At 40.7% G+C, this 23643-nt stretch overlaps 1 protein-coding gene across 4 annotated transcripts in view; it reads left to right on the forward strand.

Annotated features, from left to right (window-relative positions):
• Positions 1-492: 492 nt before the first annotated feature.
• The window catches only part of FNBP1L (formin binding protein 1 like), a 115408-nt gene continuing 92257 nt past the window's right edge, over positions 493-23643 (forward strand). For 2 of the 4 annotated variants that reach the window (XM_069598157.1, XM_069598148.1), the window contains exon 1: positions 493-962. In XM_069598157.1, coding sequence (XP_069454258.1) covers positions 939-962 — 24 coding nt within the window. In that variant the 5' untranslated portion in view covers positions 493-938. The remainder of the gene's footprint in view (positions 963-23643) is intronic. The other 2 variants (XM_069598174.1, XM_069598166.1) reach the window with 2 other exon arrangements.

Below are 23643 nucleotides of genomic sequence, written 5' to 3' on the forward strand. Positions count from 1 at the left end.
CCAGAAAAGGGGCAAGCTCAGTTCTCTTTTCCTGCAGGTGACACACCTCAGGTCACATTTTCCATTATCTTCCATCTCCTGTCCCGGGTCTCCTGCATTGCAGGCGGATTCTTTACCAACCAAGCTACCAGGGAAGACCCCTGTCATCACCACAATCCCAAATGAATGCTGAAAGATCTACTTCTTTTTATGATTTCCTGGCAGAACTTACATAAATATTTTATTAAAAACAGAATCAGAGGCAGTTTGCATTTATATTTGACGTTCTGCACGTTTTAGTGATTCCCAAGATCACCTTAACCATTAAGACTTTTTTTCCTTATAAATAAAATACAACTCTCCACAATCTAAACCCAAGGATTTGGATGAGGTTTCCTTGTCTGGGTTTCTCCCAAGCGGAGGAGCCAAGTGGCAGTAAAGAGCCGCCTCATTTAAGGTGACACGGGGCAGAGAAGGGCGGTGGGCGACTTTTCCTTCTCTCCCTTTCCTTTTGGGAGACAGACATTCAAGTGGCTCCGGCGGCGGTGGGACAGTCCGAGCCCGGAGGTAGGGGAAACAGAGACTGGGCGGGAAGGAAGAGTTGTGCGAGTGGTAGACCCTCCAGTAAGAGCGGAGCCTGCTCGCCTCGGCGGGCAAGCACGGGTCCGCCCAGATCCCAGGGTGCATCGCGCCCCGCCCCCTCCCCTCTCCGCGTCCCGCCTTCCCTCGGCCCTGGCCCCCTCCCAGCCGGCTCCGGGAGGCGGGGACACGGCGTCGGCGGCGGCTCCTCCAGTCGCGTCTTTCTCACTCACTGGGGAACCCGGCGGTGGCGGCACCTTTGGAGGCTGAGCAGCCGAGCCGCGAGCCCGCCAGTGGGAGGTCGGGCAGACTGACGGCAGAGCCGACGGACGGACGGACAGCGGGGCAGCCAGGCGGTTCGAGTCGCCTCAGGATCCACCATGAGCTGGGGCACGGAGCTGTGGGTGAGTCGGGGAGAGGGGCGCCCCGCGCGGACCCTGGCCCCGGAGGGACTCGGGCTGAGCAGGCGTCGGCGGCCGGAGCGCGTCGGGCGGTCCCCGGCGCTGGCAGAGGGTGGGGGTACTGCTGTTCTTTGTGTGCGAACCCCTCTTCCTTCTAGGCAGGGCTTGAGAGGCTGCTGGTCCGCGCTCCCGCCCCTGCCGCGGCGGTGGGGCTGAGGGCCCCGAATTGGACGGCCGGGGGAGCTGCCCGCCGGTTGCCGCGTCCGCCGCCATCCTCTGGGTTTCTCTCTCTTCTCCTCCGCCTTTACTTTCCGGACGCCTGGCTCCGTGCCGGGCCGCGCTTCTCTGCCTTTGTACCTCCCCTCCCAGAGGCGGGGGAGGGGGCCCATTGTCCCACAGGGGCGCTGTTCGCGGGCGGGGAGGGGGCTCGCCGCGGCCCAGAGCCCGGGCGAGGGTCCCTGGGGCGAGGGCGTCTCCGGACCGGGGCGACGCGGGGAGCCGCGAGGCACCGCCCGCCGCCGTCGCCCCAGGTAGGGGGAGCCGGGCGGCTTTGTTCGGAGTCCGGCCTCTGGCCAGCCAGGCCCAGCCCACACGCCCATTTCCCTCTCCGTGTCTCGTTGCTCTGACCGGAGTGGCTTCGGGGACTCTAGCTGGGCCACGTCTGGCTGCTATCTTGAGCCAGGGGGGTGGCTTTTGTGATCTGAATTAAATTGAGTGATCGATAGGGAAGCCAGTTTTCCCCAAATCGTGCGGCTTCCCGATTGCTTTACTTCCCTTTCGTTGTTCTTTATTCTCACTCCTTCTCTCGCTTTTCTTTCTTTTTCCTACTTGCCTTTCTTGGGCGCTGAAGGTTCTAGACAATGCCCAGTGTCGGTCCAGGTGAGGGTGGACTGTAATAGGTCAGAGAATTGGCTCGTGACGCCTACACGGGAAGGGTGGAGGTGTGGCGGGCAGTGATTTCTCAGGTGCCGCGGAGGGACGGAGAACGTGGGGGCGCTGTCCCGAGATCCTCCTGATTTCAGCCATTCCGCCTTTTTATCCCACCTGTGCATGTTTTCCTTGCCTTTTGTTAACCAGGATCTCCTGAAATCACTGCAAGAGAAAGAAGTTTTTTGTCTCCATGCATCCAGTTAGGGTGGCAGTGAAGGCAGATCGGTTAATTGAAGGGCACAGTGTTTTTATGTTTCACGTTTTACTCACAGATTGGGAATCTTAGAATTGAACTTTAGAGTTCATCTAGTTGATGAACTTCACCCCAGAAATCTGCAACATTCTAGGCAAGTGTTTGTCCATTCTGTAAACACACCGCCCAAGAGAAAATACCCTAGAGTCCCCTCCATTTACGTTCTTAGATAGCTTTAATTATACCTGTTTGGGGGAGGATTGTGTAGTAAATTATGTGAGCTTTAATTTTTTACTTGGTTAGATTCTCAGGCGTTATTGATCTTTTCCATTGACATAGGACGTTCTGTAATTGATTATAGTTTGTCCTAATTAAAGGAGATGACCGTTTTATTTTCCAATTTTATAATTAGAAAATATTTTTGTTTTTACATGCTTATATGATCCACGTTTCAGAGGAAGGAAGAATGTAAGCAGAATACTTTAAAAAGTATAACTCGTAAAACAGTGGAGGAATATTGTTTAGATTTAACTTAATTTAGACTGGAAAAAAGTGCTTTGTATAACACTGTTGAAAAGCAATTTTAAGGAGAAACAAAATATTTTAGTGAAGACTAAAATGTGATCTTTAAGAATATTTTAATTTAAAAATATAATACAGTCAGAAGCAGTTACCTGTCTCCTAATTCAGTGATTTACGTTCAGCGTTTGAGTAGTTTTTCAGCAATTTAAAAAGGTAAATCATAGAAGAGGTGGGAATTTCTGTTATAACTAAAAATTATTTTGTATCCTTTTGGGATAAAAAAATTTAATTTTTCTCTTAAAATTTCATATATCTCCAGGTTTTAACTTGTTTTTTAGTGGTTTGAGGGAAATATTAGCAATTAAATAACGTGGAATCAACTAATATCAATGGGATGCTTACACCTTAAGTAAGTAGAAATTGGTATAGAGAACTGTTTGCACCAGAAGAGGCCTTAGAAAAATTTGAGTAGATTTCCTGGGTTTTTACAGTTACTTATTTATTTAAGTTTGGCTGTGCCGGGTCTGTGTTGCCCTTTCTAGTTGCGAAGAGCAGGGGCTTCTCTTTGCAGTGGCTTCACTTGTGGAGCTCTGGTTCTAGGGCATGTGGGCTTCAATAGTTCTGGCGTGTGTGTTGAAGTCATAGGAATCTTTTCGACCCTACGGACTGTAGCCTGCCAGGCTCCTCTGTCCATAGGATTTCCCAGCAAGAATACTGGAGTGGGTTGCCATTTCCTTTTACAGGGCTTCTTCCGACCCAGGGATCGAACCTGTTTCTATAGCAGTGACTCACCTGGGAAGCCCCAGATTCGAGCAAAATTAATGTTAGGGAAACATTGATAAAAGAATGTAATTCCATGGTTGACCCATATTCACAATGATTTGATGATAAAGAAGCTATTTGAAGCATTCGTACTTGAATTCCTAGTCTGGTAAAGAAATTTGGATTCCTTCTGTCACTAGTAACCGCACCCTAATCCCTACTCTGCCAATCCTGTGTGCTTGGCAAAGCATGCACCAGATTGACTCAGACTCTAGTACCTCAGAATTAGGCACAAATGGTTTTAGTTGTGGCAGGTGGGCTCAGTATTGCTCTTCTCTGGCTGTTATGGAGCATGGGCTTAGTTGCTCTACTGCATGTGTGATCTTGGCGAATCAGGGATTGAACCTGTGTCCCGCATTGGCAAGGCGTAGATTTCTTGTTGTTGTTTTTATTTATTTATTTTTACAAATCTCAGTTTTGAATAAGGTTATTGTGGTTCGATATGATTGTAACAAACACCTGCTCTTGCCATTGAGGAATTTGAGGCTGGGAAAATTCTATTGAAAATTTGAATGTAGAAACTAGTTATTATTTTCATCTGTGAAAGTGAAGTCGCTCAGTCGTGTCCGACTCTTTGTGACCCCATGGACTGTAGCCTACCAGGCTCCTCTGTCCACGGGATTTTCCAGGCAATAGTACTGGAGTGGATTGCCGTTTCCTTCCGCAGAGGATCTTCCTGAGCCAGGGATCGAACCCGGATCTCCCGCATTGTAAACAGACGCTTTACCGTCTGAGCCGCATCTGTAGGATCACGTTATTGTCCCAAAGTTAAACCTCGCTGAGAACATATTGTTAACAAAAGAAAATATGATAAAGCAGTTATACACTCAAACTTATTTCTTATAATATTCATTGGAGTTTATTGCTATCTTAAGTCTTACGTTAAACTTGAGAATAAAGTTATAAAATTAAACCATTAATACTGACTCTGGGGTACAGAACTAATAGTAATAGGCTAAATTGGTTGTGTCAGATTTTTGTTTGGGGATATACGTTAACTGGTAATAAATTGTGCTTTAGGAGATTTCTTGTGTTCCAAACGGGCATTTAAGTAAGGTAGTGAATATATGCTAGGGACTCAGTTCTGGGTTCTGTGTTCTGGGTGGTATCACTCAAAGAGGTGACATTCATTTCTTCAGGATGCATTGTTTATTATGTTGATTTCTTTATTACCATAGGAAGAATGGTAGATAGAGAAGTCTAAATATGAATTAATAATTTTGCAAAGCATAGATTTTGTAATTATTAGCCCTTTTTACAAATAAGGAAATTAGAAATTGGAGAAGTCCTATCTTTTATTAGGAGATAGCTTTTTAGTCTTTTGAGGAGCAAGTTAAAGGTCAACGAGAAAAAAAAACCAGTTTATGTATGAATTGTGAGTGTATATATAGATAGAAAAAAATGTTTGCATAGGTCACGCTCATATCCTGATTTATTAAAAAATTTGCTCCCTCCTCACTGGGGAAATGAGGGAACTAGTCTGGAAATTAGGAAGTAGGTTCAAATGTCTGACTTAATTTATAGGGATACATAAACCTTTCTTGTGCCTTAGTTTCCTGGTCTATGATTTTTGGCCCTTAGTTTTCAGAGTGTATAATTTGAAAGCCATTATTTTCATCATATTTCTAGCTAGGTGCATATGACAAAGCTCATGATATCTTTTTGGAAGAAATTTTAAAATGTGCATTGGTTGATAGATTCAGTGAATTCTTTATTTTACACTTCTAGTCTTTACCCTTTAATACTTCCTATCTTTGATAGCACTTCTGTATTAACACTTTACATTGTAAACGTGTAAAACTAAGCTTTTGAGCCCTTGAGTGTAGGGACTGGGTTAATGTTTTTGTTTTCACTAATACAGTGACTGTTGGTGATCATACATGTTTGCCCACTTGAATTAATGGTTCATTGCATTACCCAGAGTATTGATTACTGATTAACAATTGGATCCTTGAAGAAGTTTTTATGGTTCCGAAAGCCTTAGTAGGTGATGATAAATTTAGGTGGTCTGCTGCTTCTGCTGCTGCTAAGTTGCTTCAGTCGTGTCAGACTCTGTGCGACCCTATAGACGGCAGCCCACCAGGCTCCGCCGTCCCTGGGATTCTCCAGGCAAGAACACTGGAGTGGGTTGCCATTTCCTTCTCCAATGCATGAAAGTGAAGTCACTGAGTCGTGTCCAACTCTCAGCGACCCCATGGACTGCAGCCTACCAGGCTCCTCCATCCATGGGAGTTTCCAGGCAAGAGTACTGGAGTGGGGTGCCATTGCCTTCTCCATTAGGTGGTCTAGTTATTAACAATTGAAGAAGGTCTAAATGATCTGAAGCCAAAATGATGAACTCAAGTTGTAGTATTTCGGTTAATAATTTTAACAGATTGGGAGAAAACTGACCTCTAAACATAGTTTTTGTAAATTCACCTGATGTGACTGCCAAAATAGCCAATGAAATGGTAACTCGACTTGCTGTGGTGATCATTTTGAAATGTTTAGAAATACTGAAATCACTATGTTATATAACAGGAACTAACATAGTGTTGTAGATAAGTTAAACTTAGAAAAACAAACTCACAGAGAGCTTTGTGGTGAGAGTAGGGGAGGAGAGGAAGGAAACTGGATGAAGACAGTCCAAAGGTATAAACTAGTTTTAAGTACTAGGGATATAATGTACAATGTGGTAAATAAAATTAACAGTATTGTATATTATATATGAAGGTATCTCTAGTGGCTCAGTGGTAAAGAATCTGCCTGCCAATGCAGGAAACGTGGGTTCAGTCCCTAGGTTGGGAAGGTCCCCCAGAGAAGGAAATGGCAACCTACTCCAATATTCTTGCCTGGGAAATCCCATGGACAAAAATGCCTGGAGAGCTATAGTCCTTGGGGTTGCAAGAGAGTCGGACACGACTTAACAACTAAACAACGATGTTATATAGGAAGGTTGTCAAGAGCATAAATCCTAGGGGTTAAATTTTTTTAGTTCTTTAATTTTGTATCTGTATGGGATGATGTTCATTGAACTTACTGTGGTAATCATTTTATGATGTATGTAAGTCAAATCATTATGCTGTACCTTAAACTTATATAGTGATGCATGTCAGTTATATCACAGAAAAACTGGAAGAGAGGGAGAAAAACCCAAATAGCTGATGAAATCATAGGCCACATGTAGATTTTTATAGCTCAAAGGAGTTTGGTCCCATTGTAGTCTATAGTGTTTAGACCAAATCTTGGTTTTGCTTAAGGTTTTTTTTAGAATATACTTATTTAGAGGAGGCTGACAAAAAAAAGTCCTAATCTTGTGAGCGGCTTTGTTTTTTCAAAGGTCATGAAAGTACTGTAGAAATTTGGTTTAAAAAATGAAATAATTATTGAGTGTCTGTTATGGGGAAACACTTTGTGATGTGTGTGCTTAGTTGCTCAGTTGTGTCCGACTCTTTGCGACCCCATGGACTGTAGCACGCCAGGCTCCTCTGTCCATAGGGATTCTCCAGGCAAGAATATTGGAGTGGGTTACCGTGCCCTCCTCCAGGGGATCTTTCCAGCCTAGGGACTGAATCCAGGTCTCCAGCATTGCAGGCGGATTTTTACTGTCTGAGCCACCAGGGAAATGCGATGTATGGTAAGATTTATTAAGGCTTGTAATGTCAGACTTATGAATTAGAGTCATTTTGAGGTGATACTACTTTCCTAACTCTAGAATATTCCCGTATATTGATATCACTGTTCAGAATAGCCTCTGTTGACCAGTTCCTCCTAACCCCCTCCCTCTAGAGTATACATTCTGGATATTACCTTTCTTATGGGACTACCCCTTTATATTTATTTCTTGCATATTCAAGTCTTTGGAAAATAGTAATGGTATAAATATGCTTTACATTACCTTTTTTTGGGTAGAAATTGTTGTGTTCAACATTGTATTATTGTCGTTACTCATTAAGGAGGGCGACAGTCAATCAAGACACTTATTTATGCTGCTATTCTCTCCTCACAGTAATAAGGTGGGGGCTGGAGAGTAAGCCAGTCTCCTCTTCATTCTACTTCCTTAAACCACTCATTTCCACTCCCCTCCCTTTTATCTTAAAAAAAAAAAAAAAAAGAAAAGCACTCTAATCTTCCCGCAATCTATAAAATATAGGTTTGGCTGGAAACTTAAAAGCCTGTTCTGCCTATTTTTTCTTATCAGCCCCTGTGTGCAGGCAGAAAATAGGACAAGAGAACAATAATGCTTTCTAATAATGGAGCATCTTCTGTGTACACTCATAAATAGTACCTTATTTCATAATCTTCGGCTTTAAACATTTGCGTCTCACTAGCAAAAAACAAAAAAATCCTCTTTTGGGGAACATAGTCATATTTGCTGTATATTAAAAACTAGTAGCAAATATTATATAAAATTTTTTGTTTTATAGGAAACAAATTTGTTCCGTATATTAGCAATGTTCATATAAGTTCTTGATAGAGAACTAGTCAGACTTTTAACAGTACCTTGTGAAACATGTGCAATATATGTAATATATGTGCAGTATATATTTGTTACATGTTGAAAATAAAAATGTATGGAATCAGATTTTCCTATTTTTGGCACACCATTATTTTGTTGTTTCTGGACCATAAAAGTCATCTGGTTTGTTCCTTTTGTATTCTTGCTGTATTGCTGTATTTGTAGAAAAGGAATAGGTATGTAATAAGCACTGAAATATTTGTTGAATGACAGAATTAGTGAATTGCTAGAACTCTATCATCAAATCATGTCAAAACGAAGGTTATTTTAGTGCTTTTTTCCCCTGACATGTATATTTCTCATTTTTGTTTAATATTAGGGGCCCATTTTATAATTTGAAATTTAATTACTTCTGTTTTCTCATATGAAGTTTCTCAGTTTAGTTAGGTGTTGAATTCTCATTTCCTTGATTATTTGAGTGCAAATGATTATCTTATATATAGCCTATTTGACGGCCCTTTGGATTCTAAAAATGAGAACAATGTCTGTTATATGCTTTGACTATTAATGGGTCATTATGTATGAATAATGTGAATGTAAGTGGTCTGAGAGGTAAATGAATTAGGAAAACATAAAAGATTGATTTTCAGAGTACAGAAATTATAAGGTGATTCTGATAGATTTTGAAAAAAAATGTTAATGGTGACTAGTTGCGATTTTTTTCCATTATAAATAATAAAAATAAAAATCACTGAAACTGCTATGGTAAGTAGCTTTTAAATAAAGAAACCATTGCTTTTGAATAATTTTTTGGACTTAGACCATCTAAGATGTTAGATGTTGACTTGGACCAACATTCTTTACTATTAACATTTACTAGTAATGTTCTTTACTATTTGCTGCTGCTGCTGCTAAGTTGCTTCAGTCGTGTCCGACTCTGTGTGACCCCATAGACGGCAGCCCACCAGGCTCCCCTGTCCCTGGGATTCTCCAGGCAAGAACACTGGAGTGGGTTGCCATTTCCTTCTCCAGTGCATGGAAGTGAAAAGTGAAAGTGAAGTTGCTCAGTTGTGTCTGACTCTTGGCAACCCCATGGACTGTAGCCTACCAGGCTCCTCCATCCATGGGATTTTCCAGGCAAGAGTACTGGGGTGGGTTGCCATTGCCTTCTCCATTACTATTTGAAAAGACTGAATACAATGAATATTTGTTAACATTTTTTAATACAGAAATTTTATTTCATTTTCATTTAAACACTTCATTACAATATAACATTCATAAAGTATACAGTTTTTACATGTATCTTAAGATTTAAAAAAACAGAATGAATGCACTCTTTCATGTCACTCCCACCAACAGCAAGATACAGAAGTCTCACTTAAGCCATCCCCACTAAATATCCCCCAAAGGCAGTCATTATTCTGACTTGCATTGCCATTGATTAGTTTTGTAGATTTTTTTAACCTCACAAAAATGATATATGTACTGTTTTCCATCTGACTTCTTTCATTTAACATGGACTCTGTGAGAATCATCCTTTTCTGATTAGTTTGTAGTGTCCCATTGTATGTATAAGCTTTGTATTTTCTTCTGGCCTGTGCCTGGGGTCACTCCTAGTCTTTTGTTATTCAGTCGCTCGTTCATATCCAACTGTTTGCGACCCCATGGACTGTAGCACGCCAGGCTTCCCTGTCCTTCACTGTCTCCTATAGCTTGCTCAGACTCATGTCCATTGAATCAGAAATGCCATCCAACCACCTGGTCCTCTGTCATCCCCTTCTCCTGCCTTCAGTCTTTCCTAGCATCGGGGTCTTTTCTAATGAGTCGGCTCTTCTCATCAGCTGGCCAAAGTATTGGAGCTTCAGTTTCAGCATCAGTCCTTCCAGTAAATAAGTAAGAGTTGGTTTCATTTAGGATTGACTGGTTTGATCTTGCAGTTCAAGGGACTTTCAAGAGTCTTCTCCAACATCCAGTTCAACAGCATCAATTCTTTGGCACTCAGCCTTCTTGAATGTCTTCCCTGGTGGCTCAGAGGGTAAAGCGTCTGCTTGCAATGCGGGAGACCTGGGTTCGATCCCTGGGTAGGGAAGATCCCCTGGAGAAGGAAATGGCAACCCACTCCAGTACTGTTGCCAGGAAAATCCCATGGACAGAGAAGCCTGGTAGGCTACAGTCCATGGGGTCGCAAAGAGTCGGACACGACTGAGCGACTTCACTTTGGCCTTCTTGATGGTCCACCTCTCACATCCATACATTACTACTGGAAAAACCATAGCTTTGACTGTAGGGACCTTTGTTGGAAAGTAATGTCTCTGCTTTTTAATACTCTGGGACCACCTTAAACCAAGTTCAGGGCTTGAAATTCCTTTGTGTTGCTGTTGGATTTTGATTTTCGTCTCCATATCTCTTGTAATGTTCAGTTCAGTTTAGTCGAGTAGTCGTGTCCGACTCTTTGTGACCCCATGAATCGCAGCACGCCAGGCCTCCCTGTTCATCACCAACTCCCGGAGTTCACTCAGACTCATGTCCATCGAGTCAGTGATGCCATCTAGCCATCTCATCCTCTGTCGTCCCCTTTTCCTCCTGCCTCCAATCCCTCCCAGCATCAGAGTAGTAGATGCTTCAAATAACCAAGCCTGCCACTATGGGAAACTGGAAATTCTTAGGTTGAGTTTTTAATTTTGCTCTTATGTTTTTAATTTCTAAGAGCTACTTTTTGTTTGTTTTTTGCTTGTTTTCTGAATTTTTTTTTTTTTTTTTGCCACACTGTGCAGCTTGTGGGATTTTAGGTTCCAAATCAGGGTTTGAACTTAGGCCATGGTAGTGAAAGCACCAAATCCTAACCGCTAGCCGACCAGGGGGCTCCCCTGAATGTACTTTTAAAATAGCATCTTCTCCTTGCATCTTGGCGCAATATCTTAACTTAGTTATTTGTGTAATTAAAAATAGGTTTTTGTTCTATTGTGTTTTATTATCCTTGCACAATATCCAAAGCTTCCATATTGCTTTTTTCCCCTTTTTTTGGTTGCTACCTGCGGGCTTTCTCTAGTTGCAGAGAGCAGGGGCTACTCTCTAGTTGGAGTGTGTCGGCTTCTTATTGTGGTGGCTTCTCTTTTTGCAGAGTATGGGCTCTAGGGCGTGTGGCCGTCGGTAGCCGTGGCATGTGGGCTCGATAGTTGCAGTTGCTGGCTTCAAAGCACAGACTCAGTAGTTGTGGCACATGGGCATAGTTGCCCTGTGGTGTGTGGGATCTTATTGGATCAGAGATCTAACTGGTGTCCCCTGCATTGCAAGGCGGATTCTTAACCAGTGGACCACCATGAAAGCCAGGGTTTCTTGAACAGAGTTACGTATTTTGTGATCTTAGGACCCTGGAAAGATGTCTGTTAAGATTGGGACATACTGAGCTCTGATAATGCCCTAAGTTTAGGGTTTGGGCTGTTAAAAGTCTTTTAAGGGGTTTTGTTTTATAGTTTACCTTGGGCTTGTTCAGATCCTCTGTCTCTTTTCCAGTCCTATTGTGACAGTGCAGGAGGTTAACTATAGTCTTTCTTTTGACGTCATATTTGTCATTGCTGTTGATGGTGTTGGGAGCCACAGCTTGATTTAATTCCTTTTTTTACTGGTAGGTGCTTAAATAGTTTGTCTTATATGACAAGAAATTTGGAGATAGGCAGTCACTGGCCTGGGTTTATAAACTTAGCACTATCAGCATCTGTGCAGCTGCTTTGGACTTTTCCTCAGGATTGCAATGTACTGGTTGTAGCTCCAACCATCATGTCTGCTATTAAGACCAAAAGAAAAAAAAGGAAAAATAGAAAAAAGAAACAGGAACATCAGCTATGTCTGCCTCTTTATCAGGAAGGCAAATACTTTCAGAAACCCTACAGCAAACTTCCCCTTAGGTTTCACTGTCCAAAGCTGGGTAAATTTCCACCTGGACAAAATTAGGATTCTGTTAGAAAGAAAGAGTATAAGGCAACCCAAAACACAGAATTGATAGTCTCTGTCCCCAAGGAGTTAATGATGGCTTCATAGATACACATCTATATCCAGCTATGTATATATATTTGTAGATACATAGTTGAATAATAGCATGGGAGTTAATAAAAGGCAGCTGTGTAAGTGACAACAGATATTTTCGAGGTGAATTCTTAAGGGGTCTAACACAGCACACCATCATTTTAAGAGACGTGGTGGGTGAAGGACTTAAATGTCTTCATTGCAGTCTAGTGGCTGCTTCTTGATTGGCACACTGTGCCATGCTGACATCACTTGCTAGAACAGGTGAATGTTTTGAGCAAGTATCCACAATCGATGGGCAGGGCATAATGAAATGACCTGTCCTCAGACTGGGTAAAGGCACTGAGGGACTGAAGAAAGGGTGCTGAAGTAGGAGTCTCTAAGTTTATTTGTGAGTGAAAAGTTTTCCTAGATCTTGGAAATAGTGAAGATATCTGGTAATTTCCCAGGTCTCTTGGTCACGTGGATATAATGCCAAACTATAAAATTGTTTGCAGAGAGTAAGAGGCCATCAGCCAGTGGGGTTAGTGGCACTTACTTAAAAAAATTTTTTTCTTGAAATTCATATATTAGAATGGTACATTTGTTACAGTTAATGAACCAATATTGATGCATTATTATTAACTAAAGTGCTTAGTTTATTCAAATTTCTTTAGTTAGTGAAAGTGAAGTCACCTCAGTCGTGTCCAACCCTTAGCGACCCCATGGACTGCAGCCTACCAGGCTCCTGCGTCCATGGGATTCTCCAGGCAAGAGTACTGGAGTGGGTTCCCATTTCCTTCTCCAGGGCATCTTCTCCACCCAGGAATCTTCTTCCTTCTTTAGTTTTTACCTACTTTATTTTTCTGGTCCACGTTCCATTTAGTTGCCATGTCTCCTTAGGCATTTCTTGTCTGTGACATTTTCTTGGACTTCCCTGTTTTTGGTCCGCTTGAGAGTTTAGAGGAGTACTGAAAGTGAAAGTTGTCAGCTGAGTCTGAATCTTTGGGACCCTATGATTTGTAGCCTGACAGACTCCTCTTTGGAGGGAGTTGCCAATCTCTTCTCCAGGGCATCCAGGAATCTGGGTGGAGTCTCCTGCATTGCAGGCAGCTTCTTTACCATCTGAGCTACCATTTTAGTCAGGTAAAATTGTAGGACGCCTTTCTTTGGGAATTTGCTTTTTTAGTAATGGTCAGACTGGGATTACTGGTTTTGGGGAGGATGATCATGTGCCATTTTCATAGGATGAAAGGGTATATATTATCAACAAGATTCATCATTGTTGATATTGATCTCAGTCACCTGGCTGAAGCAGTGTTTGTCAGGTTTCTCCACTGTAAAGTGATGCCTCCCACCTTCCTTGTTGTACTCCTTGAAAGCAAGTCACTATGGATCAGTTCAGTCGCTCAGTTGTGTCTGACTCTTTGCGAATCGCAGGACGCCAGGCCTTCCTGTCCATCACCAACTCCCGGAGTTCACCCAAACTCAGGTCCATTGAGTCGGTGATGCCATCCAGCCATCACATCCTCTGTCGTCCCCTTCTCCTCCTGACCTCAATCCCTCTCAGCATGAGGATCTTTTCCAGTGAGTCAACTCTTCGCACGAGGTGGCCAAAGTAGGAGTTTCAGCTTTAGCATCAGTCCTTCCAAAGAACACCCAGGACCACTCTCCTTTAGGATGGACTGGTTGGATCTCCTTGCAGTCCAAGGGACTCTCAAGAGTCTTCTCCAACACCACAGTTCAAAAGCATCAATTCTTCAGCACTTAGCTTTCTTTATAGTTCAAGTCTCACATCCATACATGACTGCTGGAAAAACCATATCCTTGACTAGACGGACCTTTGTTGGCAAAGTAATGTCTCTACTTTTCAATATGCTGTCTAGGTTGGTCATACCTTTCCTTCCAAGTAGTAAGCGTCTTTTAATTTCATGGCTTCAGTCACCATCTGCAGTAATTTTGGAGCCCCCCAAATTAAAGCCTGACACTATTTCCACTATTTCCGCATCTATTTCCCATGAAGTGATGGGACTGGATGCCATGATCTTTGTTTTCTGAATGTTGAGCTTTAAGCCAACTTTTTCACTCTCCTCTTTCACTTTTATCAAGAGGCTTTTTAGTTCCTCTTTCTGCCATAAGGGTAGCCCACCCTTAGAGAGAAGTTAGGCTCCCCCTTTTTAGGGTGGAGTGTCTACATAATTTATTTGGAATTCTTCTGCATGAACCATTTCATTCCTATGAAGAAGGCTGCTATTAAAACAACAAAATAATAAGTGTTGGTGAGGATGTGAAAAAATTAGAACCCTTGTGCTCTGTTGGTAGGAATGTAAAATGGTGCAGCCACTGTGAAAAACTGTATGGCAGTTCCTCAGAAATAAAGCATAGAATTAGCATATAATTCAGCAATTCCATTTTTGGATATATACCCAAAAGAATTGAAAGCAGGATCTTGAAGAGATATGCATATATCTGTTCACAGTAGCCAGGAGGTAGAAGGAACCCAAGTATTCATCAGCAGATGAATGTAAAAGCAAAATGGGGTATACATACAATGAAATATTATTAAGCCTCGAAAAAGAAGGTAATGCTGACATAGCTACAAAACATTGATTAACCTTGAACATGTTATGCTATCAGTGAAATATTTGTGTGGGCTCAGTTGGAAATCCAAGTGAAGTAAACCAGTCATAAAAAGACAAATACTATATGATTCCATATATTTGAGGTTCCTAGTCAAATTTATAGAGAAAAAGTAGAATGGTGGTTGCTGTTTAATGGGTGTAGAGTTTCAGTTTTGAAGATGAGAATTCTGGTGATGGTTGTACAACAGTATAAATGTACTTAATATCACTGAATTGTATATTTTTAAGATGCTAATTTAAGGTGATAAGTTTTGAGTATTTTACTACAGTAAAAAAGAATTTCTTCATCCCCTTGCCAGTGACACGACAAACCTCTCCAGCTCCCACCCCTTGTGCTGTACCTGTTCATCCTTCCCTATCCCAACCACTGATTTTTTTAATAGACGACTTTTTAAAGAGCAGTTTTAGGCTCACAGCCAAATTGAGAGAGCTCCCATATGCTACCTACCCCTACATATGCCTAGCCTCCCCCATTTTCAACATCTTCCATACGAGTGGTACATTTGTTAAAACTGATGAACCTACACTGACATATCATTAATACCCAAAGTTCATAGTTTACATTAGGGTTCACACTTGGTGTTGTGCATTCTGTGGGTTTAGGAAAATGTATATGTAGCCAACATTATTATATGCAGAGTAATATCACTGCCCTAAAAATCATCTGTGCTGTTCTTCATATTTCTTCCTCCCTAACTGGTGACCACTGATCTTTTCTTCTGTGACTTCTCAGTTGCTCTAAGAAGAAAGTCAGTACCCTTTAGGAATCACTCTCTGTATCTCCCTCTCCCCTATCACCAGCTTTAGGAAACCACTAATACACTTTCTTTCTCTAAAAATTTGCTTATTCTTGACATTTAATATGTTCATAATATTTATAAATGGAATCATACAATTTATGGTCATTTGTGACAGACATTTTTCAATAAGAATATTTTCAAGGTTCATCAGTGTTTATAACACAAATCAGTAATTCATTATTTTTTTTATTACTAAATACTATTCCATTTGATGCATATACCACATTTTATTTACCCATTCTTCAGTTAATGGATATTTGGGTTGGTTCTGTTTTTGGCTATTGTGAATACTGCTGCTTTGAAATTTGTGGCTAAGTTTTTGTGTGGATGTATACTTTCTCTTGGGCATATACTTAAGAGTGGAATCTCTGGGTTATATGGTAACTGTGTTTAACTGTTTGAGGCATCTCAGACTGTTTTGTATTTTACGTTCCCACAAGCTGTATTCTTCATATCCTTATCCTTGCCGAAACTTACCAGCTGACCTTTTGATTTTGGATATGAAGTGGTATCTCATTGTGGTTTTGTCTTTACCTTATGGCATGGTATCAAGGAACTTTTCATGTGCTTATTGTGCATTTGTATATTTTTAGAGAAATGTCTGTTAAACTCAGTTAAATTTTAAATTTAATGTTCATTTTAGTTTGCTATGGTAGTATTAGTAAAAATATAAACAAAACCCAGTATTGATGGCATTAGTACTATATTGAGAAAAGAATTTTGTTGTGATGCTGGGAAGATACTGTTCCTCGGTGGCTCAGACGGTAAAGTGTCTGCCTGCAGTGTGGGAGACCTGGGTTCGATCCCTGCATTGGGAAGATCCTCTGGAGAAGGAAATGGCAACCCACTCCAGTGCTCTGCCTAGAAAATTCCATGGATGGAGGAGCCTGGTGGGCTATAGTCCATGAAATTACAAAGAGTCAGACATGACTGAGCGACTTCACTTTCTTTTCTTTTTTTCATATATTTGAGGCAGTGTATCTCTTGGGGACTCAGAGGTTAAGGTGTTCTGTCCAAAGAATAAAATACTTAGGAATATATCTACCTGAAGAAACTAAAGACCTATATATGGAAAACTATAAAACACTGGTGAAAGAATTCAAAGAGGACACTAATAGATGGAGAAATATACCATGTTCATGGATTGGAAGAATCAATATAATGAAAATGAGTATATTACCCAAAGCAATCTATAGATTCAGTGCAATTCCTATAAAGCTACCAACGGTATTTTTCACAGAGCTAGAACAAATAATTTCACAATTTGTATGGAAATACAAAAACCCTCAAATAGCCAAAGCAATCTTGAGAAGAATGGAACTGGAGGAATCAACCTGTCTGACTTCAGGCTCTACTACAAAGCCACAGTCTTAAGACAGTATGGTACTGGCACAAAGACAGAAATATAGATCAGTGGAACAAAATAGAAAGCCCAGAGATAAATCCACACACCTATGGACAACTTATCTTTGACAAAGGAGGCAAGAATATACAATGGAGAAAAGACAATCTCTGTAACAAGTGGTGCTGGGAAAAGTGGTCAACCACTTGTAAAAGAATGAAACTAGATCACTTTCTAACACCATACACAAAAATAAACTCAAAATGGATTAAAGATCTAAACATAAGACTAGAAACTATAAAACTCCTAGAGGAAAACATAGGGAAAACACTCTCTGACATAAATCACAGCAGGATCCTCTATGACCCACCTTCCAGAATATTGGAAATAAAAGCAAGAATAAACAAATGGGATCTAATTAAAATGAAAAGCTTCTGCACAACAAAGGAAACTGTAAGCAAGGTGAAAAGACAGCCTTCAGAATGGGAGAAAATAATAGCAAATGAAGCCACTGACAAACAGCTAATCTCAAAAATATACAAGCAACTCCTGCAGCTCAATTCCAGAAAAATAAATGACCCAATCAAAAAATGAGCCAAAGAATTAAACAGACATTTCTCCAAAGAAGACATACGGATGCTAACAAACACATGAAAAGATGCTCAACATCACTCATTATCAGAGAAATGCAAATCAAGACCACAATGAGGTACCATTTCACACCAGTCAGAATGGCTGCGATCCAAAAGTCTACAACAATAAATTCTGGAGAGGGTGTGGAGAAAAGGGAACCCTCTTACACTGTTGATGGCAATGCAAACTAGTACAGCCACTATGGAGAACAGTGTGGATATCTCTTAAAAAACTGGAACTAGAACTGCCTTATGACCCAGCAGTCCCACTGCTGGGCATACACACCAAGGAAACCAGAATTGAAAGAGACACGTGTACCCCAGTGTTCATCGCAGCACTGTTTATAATAGCCAGGACGTGGAAGCAACCTAGATGTCCATTAGCAGACAAATGGATAAGAAAGCTGTGGTACATATACACAATGGAGTATTACTCAACCATTAAAAAGAATACATTTAATCAGTTCTAGTGAGGTGGATGAAACTGGAGCCTATTATACAGAGTGAAGTAAGCCAGAAAGAAAAACACCAATACAGTATACTGTTGCATATATATGGAATTTAGAAAGATGGTAATGATAACCCTGTATGCGAGACAGCAAAAGAGACACAGATGTATAGAACAGTCTTTTGGACTCTGTGGGAGAGGAAGAGGGTAGGATGATTTGGGAGAATGGCATTGAAACATGTATAATATCATATAAGAAACAAATTGCCAGTCTATGTTCGATGCAGGATACAGGATGCTTGGGGCTGTTGCACTGGGATGACCCAGAGGGATGGTAGGGGGAGGGAGGTGGGAGGGGGGTTCAGGATGGAGAACATGTGTATACCTGTGGTGGATTCATGTTGATGTATGGCAAATCCAATACAACATTGTAAAGTAATTAGCCTCCAATTAAATAAATCTCAATTTAAAAAAAAGTTCAAAATAAATAGAAGAAACAGTGTTTCCATATGGGAAAACTCTATGTTTAAATATGACAATTTTCTTTTACTTTATTGATTTAATACAATTTAATAAAAATTCCAATAAAAAAAACCACTTTATAGTAAATGGCAGAACTAGGATATGAATTCTGGAATTTGTATTTACAATCTTCATTCTTTACCATCAATGCTATACTCACTGTCTTTATCAAATTGCTTTGTTGAGAAGCCAGCCATCAGTGTATATGCAGAGAGGTTATTTTTTGTAGGTCCTAATAATTTGCTTTCAAAAATTTGGGCTTCCCTGATAGCTCAGTTTTTAAAGAATCCGCCTGCAGTGCAGGCGACCCCAGTTTGATTCCTGGGTTGGGAAGATCTGCTAGAGAAGGGATAGGCTACACACTCTAGAATTCTTGAGCTTCCCTGGTGGGTCAGCTGGTAAAGAATCCACCTACAATGCAGGAGACCTGGGTTTGATCCCTGGGTTGGGAAGTTCTGCTGGAGAAGGGAAAGGCTACCCACTCCAGTGTTTTGGTCTGGAGAATTCCATGGACTGTCCATGGGGTCGCAAAGAGTCAGATATGACTGACCGACTTTCACTTTCAGTAATTTGGCAGTTTACCATAAGGACTTTTACAATATTGCCCACTACTTTATAGTGCATCCTTAATGAGGCTTAATGGGAGAAATTTCTCTCAAGTTTTTTATTGTATAGAAACTTTTTCCTATGACTTTCACATTTCCCACTTTGAACTTACGGCTAGAAAACTGACCGTCAGATTTCTGGTTTATTGTTAGCAAATATGTAGAGTTTTTTGTTTGCATTCTGTTTACAAATTCATTCCTGTTATCTTGTCTTCATTTTTTTCATCTCTTAAAATTATTTTATCTTGCTCTATTATTTTCACAAGTCATTTTAAAGGAAAGTGTTAAGTAATAAATTAGTAAGAGATTTTAAGCCATTTTGTGTAATTCTGGCCAAATGACTTTTTAAGAGTTGACCTTGGGAGAGAGAGGACCTTAAAATTTGGAACATGTCTGTGTGCCAGGCATTCTGATATTCTTTTATTTTCATGCCAGCTCAATGAAGTAAGTGGTAGTATTTTCATTTTATAGAAGTTGAAACTAGTATAAGAAAGGTTAACCTTTGTCATGCAAAGCTAAGGGTTTGTGTGATTCCAAAGCTCCCTTCCCCTTTTTGTAGTGCTTCTCGTGGACTGGCGTGCTGCGATTCATGGGGTCGCAAGGAGTCGGACACGACTGAGCGACTGAACTGAACTAAACTGCATTCTAAAGCTTGGCAGTTGGAGGACAGAGCTGAGGCCATTTCGAGTTTTCTCAAGTTGCAGAATCTGATGTGACCTCTACCTGTTTTAAACTTTTCTTGATATCTAGAATCATGATACATATTAAAAACCACAAAACTGTAACATTTGTAAAATAATACCTGCCATCAGGTGAGGTTAAATGAATGGTACAGGTGTCGGTTATTATTCATTTATTTAATTCAACTACTTGATTGGTTGTTGAGCTGAGCCCTAAGGATATAATGTGGGCAAAAACAGGCATGGTGGAAAGGATAGCTGTTAGTCAAATAGTCACCCAAAGCAGTAAGTACTGTGACTGAGAGAAACACATTCTTCTAAGGTGATAGTGATGTAAAAACCCAACCTAGCACTAGGAAGGGTCTCCCTGTGGACAAGCTGTTGACAGAGATCTGAAAAATGATGAGGAGCCAGTAGGCAACAAGTATATGGGAGAGAGCAGAAGGGTGAGTTCAGATAGGGTGTAGCATGTGCAAAGGCCCTCAAACTTAGGGTATGTGGCCCTTTTCTCAAATGGGAAAAACAAAACAAAAAGCTTCCAAAATGGCTAGAGCAATAAAATACAGATAAAGATGTGGTTGAGGTTGATGAAGTAGACTGCCATTCACAGAACACTTAGCATAGTTTATATAATCATTTAAGATGCACATGTTGTCCATCTTACATATCAGGAAACTGAGAAGTTAAGGTGGTTTGTCAGAGGTAACACAGGTTATAAATGGCAGACTCTAGATTTGAATCTAGGTATCGGGCCCCAGAATCAGTGCTCTTAACAATTGTAGCCTTACATGATCACTCTTAGATTTGAAAAGATCACTCTAGTTACAGTTGAAAAATGAATTCAAGGATGACTAAAAACCTGCAAAGACTAGTTAAGAAACTACTGAAGTATTCCAAGAAAAGTTTCATGTAGTGATGATAGGGAAGTTACAGAGAGGTAGGTGCTGTGCTATTTTACAAGGTGAATGAATGAAAAATTAATGGAAAATGAGTCTGAACCACATGTATAAATATGGCAATATACTGCCTCACTAAATGTTTTTTATAAGCAATAATTGCTGAACTATCTGTTGGAATAAAAACTGGGGCAGATATAAATAATTTAATTTATTTATGCTACTACCAAGCAAGATTTTTATCTTAAATACATGAAAGAAAAAGATGTTAATCTACAAAATAACAGGTTGTATATATCCATTTTATAACCTTGGTACACTTGATGCTATAAAGCTCTTCTAGTTCTTATTAGACCTTTAAATGTTCTTAATCAAAAACAATTACAGTACAAAGCTATTATTGCTTCTCAGATATGGGAGTAAAGGAAAAATGCTGTAAATATAAATATAGGTGAATTGAAAGGGAGAGATCATTCATTGTATAATTGAGAATCATAGCCTTCACAAGCAATAAAGGCAGATGGGCAGAAAAGATATACTTTGGTATAGTTTGAAAAATTCATATTTCTGTTTCAGATATCTAACTGTACTCATAGACTGCATTAATGCATTTTGTGGTTAAAACATTTTTATCCTAGTAAGCTAGAAAGTATAATAAGACATTAACATCTATTTTTAATATCCTACCTTTTATTTCTTTATTCTCATCCTTTCTATAATTCTGAGTACCATATAGACACAGATTACCTAATTATTTAATTGTGAGAAACTTTATTTTTTAAAATATCTGGCTGTAAAATATTCAAATTCACTTTGGTTTTATAATAAGCAAACTAAATGAAGAATCCTTCATTTAGTGATAGATGAAGGATATAAAATAGAATCTGAGGTGAATGGCAGGATATTTCCCTTCTACCTTCTGAGCACCTCAGCCGAGTTTGAGCAAGGTTGGTTTCCTCACAGAAAATCAAGGTTGGAAGCTGTGATGGTCTGGAGCAGGGTGTCAGAACCTTGAATATCAGAGTCTTAAGGAGGGCTTGTGTACTGGAGGGTGACCTGTAATGTTAAGTCAGGGCTTAGTGAGGTGAGGATAGCCCCCAAATTAGGGGATGGTGTGCTTAGAGAGTGGTGTGAGAGTATGAGTAAGATGAAGAGTATGGCCATGTGAGACGGCTGGGGGAGTGGTATTTACATTGGTGAAAAAGTAATTGCAGTTTCAGATTGTGAATTTGAAATCATTATAACTAGGCTCAAACACATTTTTATTAACCAAAATAGGAACCATTACAGTTAACTCAGTTTTGCTGATAAGAAATAAGTTTGTTTATTCCTATAGCATAAAAATCTGTGCTTTAGGATTCAGCGAACTCTTGGAAAACATTTTCTGCATCCTGCTAGTTGTGGAAGCATTTTCCCTGCAAAAAGTTGTTGAGATGCTTGAAGAAGTGGTAGTTGATTGGGGAGAGGTCAGGTGAATGTGGCGGATGAGGCAAAACTTCATAGCCCAGTTTGTTCAACTTTTGAAGCATTGGTTGTATGAAATGCAGGCAGGCGCTGTTGTGGAGAAGAATAGGGCCCTTGCTATTGATCAGTGCCCAGCTGTAGGTGTTGTAGTTTTCAGTGAATCTCATTGATTGACTGAGTATGCTTTTCAGATATAATGGTTTTGCTGGGATTCAGAAAGCTGTAGTGACCATGACCTCTTTTTGGTTCAAGTTTGGCTTTGGGAAGTGCCTTGTGTGGATCACAAAAAACTGTGGAAAATTCTGAAAGAGATGGGAATACCAGACCACCTGACCTGCCTCTTAAGAAATCTGTATGCAGGTCAGGAAGCAACAGTTAGAACTGGACATGGAACAACAGACTGGTTCCAAATAGGAAAAGGAGTACATCAAGGCTGTATATTGTCACCCTGCTTATTTAACTTCTATGCAGAGTACGTCATGAGAAATGCTGGACTGGAAGAAACACAAGCTGGAATCAAGATTGCCGGGAGAAATATCAGTAACCTCAGATATGCAGATGACACCACCCTTATGGCAGAAAGTGAAGAGGAACTAAAAAGCCTCTTGGTGAAAGTGAAAGAGGAGAGTGAAAAAGTTGGCTTAAAGCTCAACATTCAGAAAACGAAGCTCATGGCATCTGGTCCCATCACTTCATGGGAAATAGATGGGGAAACAGTGTCAGACTTAATTTTTTTGGGCTCCAAAATCGCTGCAGATGGTGACTGCAGCCATGAAATTAAGACGCTTACTCCTTGGAAGAAAAAGTATGACCAACCTAGATAGCATATTCAAAAGCAGAGACATTACTTTGCCAACTAAGGTCTGTCTAGTCAAGGCTATGGTTTTTCCTGTGGTCATGTATGGATGTGAGAGTTGGACTGTGAAGAAGGCTGAGTGCTGAAGAATTGATGCTTTTGAACTGTGGTGTTGGAGAAGACTCTTGAGAGTCCCTTGGACTGCAAGGAGATCCAACCAGTCCATTCTGAAGATTAGCCCTGGGATTTCTTTGGAGGGAATGATGCTGAAGCTGAAACTCCAATACTTTGGCCACCTCATGCAAAGAGTTGACTCATTGGAAAAGACTCTGATGCTGGGAGGGATTGGGGTCAGGAGGAGAAGGGGATGACAGAGGATGAGATGGCTGGATGGCCTCACTGACTCGATGGACGTGAATCTGAGTGAACTCCGGGAGATGGTGATGGACAGGGAGGCCTGGCGTGCTGCGATTCATGGGGTCTCAGAGAGTTGGACACCACTGAGTGACTGAACTGAACTTGGAGCTGCTTCTTGGTCCAGCCATCAAACTAGTTGTCACTGATTGTCATATAAAATCCACATTTCATCACGTCATGATTCGAGAAATGGTTTGTTGTTGTTGCATAGAATAATAGAAGATGACACTTCAAAGTGACAGTTTCTCTCATTTTCACTCAGCTCATGAGGCACCCACTTATCGAGCTTTTTCACCTTTTCAGTTTGCTTCAAATGCCAAACGACTGTAGAATGGTCAACGTTGAGTTCTTGGGCAACTTTTTGTGTAGTTGTAGGAGGATCAACTTCAGCTATGTTCTCGGTTGTTGTTGACTTCTGATGGCTGGCTGCTATGCTCCACATCTTCAAAGTTCTCGGCTCCTTTGTGAAACTTCTTGACCTCCCCAACTGCTCTGTACTTTTGTTACCAGTTCCTGGGCCAAATGTTGATGAT

Source organism: Ovis canadensis, chromosome 1 (assembly GCF_042477335.2).
Source record: "Ovis canadensis isolate MfBH-ARS-UI-01 breed Bighorn chromosome 1, ARS-UI_OviCan_v2, whole genome shotgun sequence".
NCBI classification, from domain to species: Eukaryota; Metazoa; Chordata; class Mammalia; order Artiodactyla; family Bovidae; genus Ovis; species Ovis canadensis.